The sequence below is a fragment of the Opisthorchis viverrini genome, assembly GCF_000715545.1.
Source record: "Opisthorchis viverrini unplaced genomic scaffold opera_v5_6, whole genome shotgun sequence".
Classification (NCBI taxonomy): domain Eukaryota; kingdom Metazoa; phylum Platyhelminthes; class Trematoda; order Opisthorchiida; family Opisthorchiidae; genus Opisthorchis; species Opisthorchis viverrini.
Window position 1 is genome coordinate 3,070,612 of NW_008751662.1, and position 5,683 is coordinate 3,076,294.

General features: G+C 46.1%; 1 protein-coding gene across 1 annotated transcript; it reads right to left on the reverse strand.

Annotated features, from left to right (window-relative positions):
• Nucleotides 1–3,479: 3,479 nt before the first annotated feature.
• Nucleotides 3,480–3,680, reverse strand: T265_00651 (hypothetical protein; the record flags this gene model as incomplete). The annotated part of the gene is made up of 1 exon (XM_009164479.1): nt 3,480–3,680. One exon carries the CDS (start codon nt 3,678–3,680, stop codon nt 3,480–3,482), a length of 201 nt encoding a protein of 66 aa, XP_009162743.1.
• Between the last annotated feature and the right edge of the window lie 2,003 nt (nt 3,681–5,683).

Consider the following 5,683-nt stretch of genomic DNA (forward strand, 5'->3'; position numbering starts at 1 on the left):
TTGGAGTTCCTCAAGGCTCCGTCTTGGGACCACTCCTGTTTCTGATCTACGTCAAGTACCTACCAGACTTTAATGATCATAACGATAATTATGTCTATTTCTCAAATTGTGGGTAGCATATCTTCGGGCGTGATCATGCGTTTACAGTCAGAATGGGGCATGTGACTGGGGGATTTGCGGCTAGTGGGGATTCCGCGAAATGGGGACAACGTTATGAACACTGAGGAATATTCGATGAAATAATGATAACGGGTTTGTTTCGCAACTTGTAGGGAACAATGGGCATGAGGTCCGACTAATTCAAATGCTCGGTTGGTTGACATGAACTTGAACTGGAAAGCCATTGCTGGCCACGAATGACCTTGGGCGGTTGAGTAAATGGCCGGAGTCACAACGAGATAGGGTGGATGTGGAGATGCGATAATTTGAATTGAGAGAACATGGCAAGTTTAGTCTCAAAATATGGTGCAATCTGAGAACAGGCAGACTCGCTGGTTGCACTGTTGTAGGAAAGTTAAGTACTGGGTTTAGGTTGGATGAGAACAAAAAGGTGGTTGTATTCGAAAGAGATGTCCAACAGGTTGGAATGAATGTCGTGGTGATGGTTGGGGTCAATGCATCGCATTGGCAAGTGAGCTCGTTTGGGAGGAGGAATTGAACAGTCGCGGGTGTGCTATCAAACTGAGTATGGCAGTGCCCTGCCATCATTGGCCTGGCATGCTTCAGTTTTTGGACAGCCTCGTGATGGACATCGCATTTTAGATCATTCGGCTGGGGTGTGTAGTTCACTGGGCAGCGGTATTCATTTAAGCCCGGTTCTGGGGGGACAAGGTGGAACGAGGCCAATATGGGATTGTTGGGATTTTTGTGTTCCGCTTGGCGATCCCGGAGTTGTAGATCATAGGCCAGGTGGAGTGGGTACCAGCTAACCAGGTCGTTCGAAACGGATACTTCCGAAGTTCAATGCTTGGGACGATGATGGGATGGGAGGAGATGCGCAAAACATGGTGGATTTGTGGGGATATAAAATGGGATAATATGCATTAATAAACACAGGGGGGAAACCTCACCAGTCCCCGAAGTACTGCTATCAGCTCTAATTTGTAGATGGTGCATAGCAAGTATCTACCACTAGTCATTGTCTATCACTGGGAGCGGTGAATAGATGTATTCTGTGTTTGGATGACGAAATGGGCTTTGGTTCGGTGTGGCACCTGTTGTGACAAAGGCAGATACAGCTATGCTCACCGATGTAGGCCATGGGCACTTGTAGAGTATCTATGGGCTGTCTCAAGTGAACTGCTTTTTACAGATGCGAGGCCAACTTATTCATCTGTGGTTTATGGCATTGCCAGATGCATAGCTCAACCGAGGCGAGCCCAACACCTTCAACAAGCAGAAGTCAACAGTACGTTTTTATTTTCTGAATTTAAAGGCCAGACTCAGAACCACCGGCTACGAGCGATGCACCCGTGCTACTGGAGGGGTGGCGGGTATAATAACGCACCATGGTGCAACGTAACAGGGCGACCCCCTCTGCGTGGCGTACCCGTCCGCCACACGAGGTTTTTTCCCTCGTGCATGCTACCAGATCTGCAAGTTGGAAAACCATCCGAACAGTCATAAGTGCGGTTTGTGCATTAATAAATACTCCAGCTACCTTTTTTTGGTCGGGGGAAAGCATGGCCAGTAAAGACAGCTCCGTCAATCCGAACGAGCAACAGCATGCAGACGCTGGCAGAGGCAAGTCGAGGAGGAGAGGTGAAATGACAGTTGTCAATGTGTCGGTGGGACTGGAATGTTGATACTCACGGCGATTGCACCAAGGCTAAACGGCGTCGGAGCGTTGGCTTGGGCTGCCACGTCGAGCAGAAGCGTACCGGGATATCGTGCATGGGAGTGTTTAGTGGAACAAATCATCAAATGGATATATATAAGCGCAGGATGCGCTCTGATAATGAAATGAAGAAATAAATGGACTTTGGTTTGGTTGTTATTAGTTAGAGTTAGACTGAAAGCACCAGTTACTAGACAGAGCTGATAGAGTAATCCGGGGTAGGGACTAGACTAGGATGAACCATAAGTTGACGGGGTAGGAGAAAACAACCAGGCCAGTAACAGCATAATTAGAATTGGTAGGTGCTTAAGTCGTGCAGTGATTTGGGGAAGAAATAGCTAATTTTGATTTGGTTTTCGTCAGGAAAGTTTGGACGAGAACAATAGACGCTAGACAGAGTTTATAGAGTAGTCCGGTGTAGGAACTAGACTAGTACGGGGTGTAAGTTGGTACGGGGAAAAAGATAAAAAAGAAAACAACCAGGCCAGTAAAGCTGCATATTTAGACTGACTAGTCAATAATTTCGCTCAACGGTCAGAGGTTAGTTGCGTCTCCAACCATATTTGATGGGTTTTTAGAACGGTGACTACAAAGATTAAGCTTCTTCGCTACTATACAAGTCGATGACAGTCCGCAGTTTGAATCTTCATTATTCACAAGTTTCATCACGATGTTTGGCAAATGTAGGGTCCGAATGGGGACGTGTCATCTGTTTGGTAACAACTCTGAAGAACGCTTTCACCGGCAGCCAAATACTTCAACGGGAGCATCTGATATCACCATATCGGGAGCACTACAATACGATCACCCTTATTCCAAGCCATTAATAGTCCCCTTAACAAACGCTTCCATTGCTGTATACTCTCCGGTTTCCGGATGATACATTACTTTCAAAATATTCAAGCCAGATGGCTGCGATTTGTGCGGCAACCGGATGGCGTCGCATATTTGATCTTTGATGCCTGCAGTGAACCTCAAAGAAGTCCGCCGCGATACGCTCTACGGAGGCATAACAAACCGATCACGTGCAGATACTTTGCGTTTGTAATCAAGCCACTATGCAGCCAGGGTAATGTAGCCAGTTTAGGGTAAAAAGCCCCAAGGATATCTTACAGTGCTGAAAGCAGTCGAATCGGAAATCATCGCTTTTGGACCTATGAAACTGCCTTCGCTTGCGAATCCGACTTGGCTAACATCCACCCATCGCAAAGGCCTTCTCCATCTCGTCACCCACACAAACCCGTGGTATTTTTAATTCATGCCCACTTGGCAAAACTGACCGCCACCGGCCTCCGACTTGGCTAACATCCACCCATCGCAAAGACCTTCTCCATCTCGTCACCCACACAAACCCGTGGTATTTTTAATTCATGCCCACTTGGCAAAACTGACCTGTCGCCACCGGCCCAACGCCCAAAAAAGCTGGCTGGGGAAAGTGTAGAGGTACCCATTGTGACTCTCACAGGACCCACGCCGGCGATCCGAAGCATCACACTACAATATGGCTGAATTTGACAGACCACACTTTAGCTAGGTTTGGTGCCTGCCATTTTAGGTCAGTTAGGTTTCGCCTAGAAAAATAAAGCGTAAAAACCAAAGAAGCTGAGTTTTCCTGCGACGTGGGTACATAATGGACACATCTTCAAAGACCACTGACATCGTTGTTACTAACTGTTTCTGAGTTGCTCCCTCCATCTCGCCTCAGGCAACCTGATCGTCCCACACTGTTGGTCACACGGTCGTAACTCAGCGTGTGGGCAACCCGGAGCACTCCAATGATTGATATATCCGCCGGCGCGGAAGCTTTCTGACCACCACCTGCAAAAGCACCTGGGCCGTTCATTCTACCCAACGGATTACACCATTAGAATTTTTCAATCAAAAACCTAGATTGTCATATTTTATCCCCGATTTCTGTAGCACACCAGCTAAGTTTAATGACATACGTTGCTTGCTTTCTCCTAGCGACGGAAGCCCATAGAGGCGCTAAGGTAAAACGCCTTGCAGTTATACGGCTCAGGCCTTTAATTTCAAACCATGATGCGCACCTTGCATTGGCCTTTACGTTAATTTCGTTGGTAGGGGCTAATGTAGCAGCTATTCCCACTTCTTGGTATCCATTCCTCGTTTTTGTACACTAGGCGAAACTACGTGCCCAGTTTGTTTTACCTAGGTAAGCGCCATATACTTCTTTCTTCCTGGCTCTCCTCAACATATTCAGAAATCGTCGACGACTGCTCGCTTTGTTAAGAGAAGCGCCGATTGTACGTTTTTCGTCGTAACTCTCCGCCGGTCACTTATGATCGTCTTCACCACCGCTTGCTCACCGAACGTTATAAGTCCACAGATTTTTGCTGCAGTTTGCCTAGCTCATTTGAGGACTGCACAATCCCTGCTATATATGAGCAACTTGGGCTTTTCTACATTTGTCAAAACTCGTTTCCAGGCCTAATTTGTTCGAGCATTATCGTTGCTTATGCATTGCGTGAAAGCTCCTGAGCATACCTAGGGCAGTGGCGTGGTTGAAATCTTGCCAAAGACCATTCTATGAGTCCTATCCGGCGAATATAGCTGAACATAGTTAAACGACCTACAGGGAAAGATAGATGGTATCATGCAGTGATAATTGAAGCCACTGTATGTCACAAATTGGTACATCGATGATTTCAGAGATGAAAGCTAGACTTTAGAAAGTCGCATTCAATTATAAAACAGGACCTCCTGCCACTAACTCTTGAATGGATCCGGAAAAATTTGTAGCTCTCTAATGGGGAATTCAGCTATAGCCCTATTTGTGTGATATAGACATCGAGATTTATCCGCAAGCCACCAGTGCACTGCTCGGCCGTTCTGCCGAAATTAACGATGGTATCGTCTTCGGTTTTTCGGACTCTTGGAATTGCTGTCCGATGGCCGTAGGGTCCGCATCTACTGAACGTTTTCGGGTTTTATTCGATCTTGAGGTCCAACGTGTCCGGTCTTCCTTCTCCTCTCTACGACTTTGTTGAAATATGCGTTCAACGAGAACTAACACATACAATGAATTAAAATAATGTCAATAAGTCTCTAATCGCGGGATTATTTCAAAACCAGATCTATTTCTGGAGCACCGGAAGGACGAGAAAAGAACAAGGGACAATACAATGTTTGAAAAGCTAAAAAACTATAGCAACCGGAGAGTATAAACCCAAATAGAATTTTCTTCTACCGTTTTAATATTCGGCAGTGCAATATTGTCTACTATATTTTAACAGCGCAAGCTTCCTACCGCAAATCCGGTGGTCCGCAAGTTATGACCCATGTTCACACCAGTATCAATCAGTTACCATTGCAGTTTTCGCAAAATTCCAGGCACAGAGCTTTTCTGAAGTTACGGATTGATACACAGGAACGAGGCTTTTGCCTAAGTTTTCCGACTCGGTTTTGTTCTTGTCGGTCAGTGGCTGCCGTTTGCCTGCAAGACACAAGTGAAAAAAGGGTGCAGCACTCCTGTTTATAGTCTCAGCGCGGGGCAGTTTGATTGCCAGCACGAGGATTCGCATAAATAAGTGTCTCATAGTGCTTTAAACTGGGTTCTAGAAGGAGCGTGAACAACCACCGGAGAAAAGTCATTCCACGCACCCACTACCCGTACTGAGAAAAAATTTTCTAGAACACAGATGGGTTGACGAACATGTTTTCGGCAAGGTCTTTTCAATTCATACAATTGCAAAGGTTAAGAGAGCGGTATTTAACATATTTGAATGAGTGTGGTGTAAATGGACAGGGAATCGAGTGAGATGACATTGGCTACCTATCAAAGAACCATTAGTTCAGGTCGCCAATAGGATGACTTGAGCTAGTCAG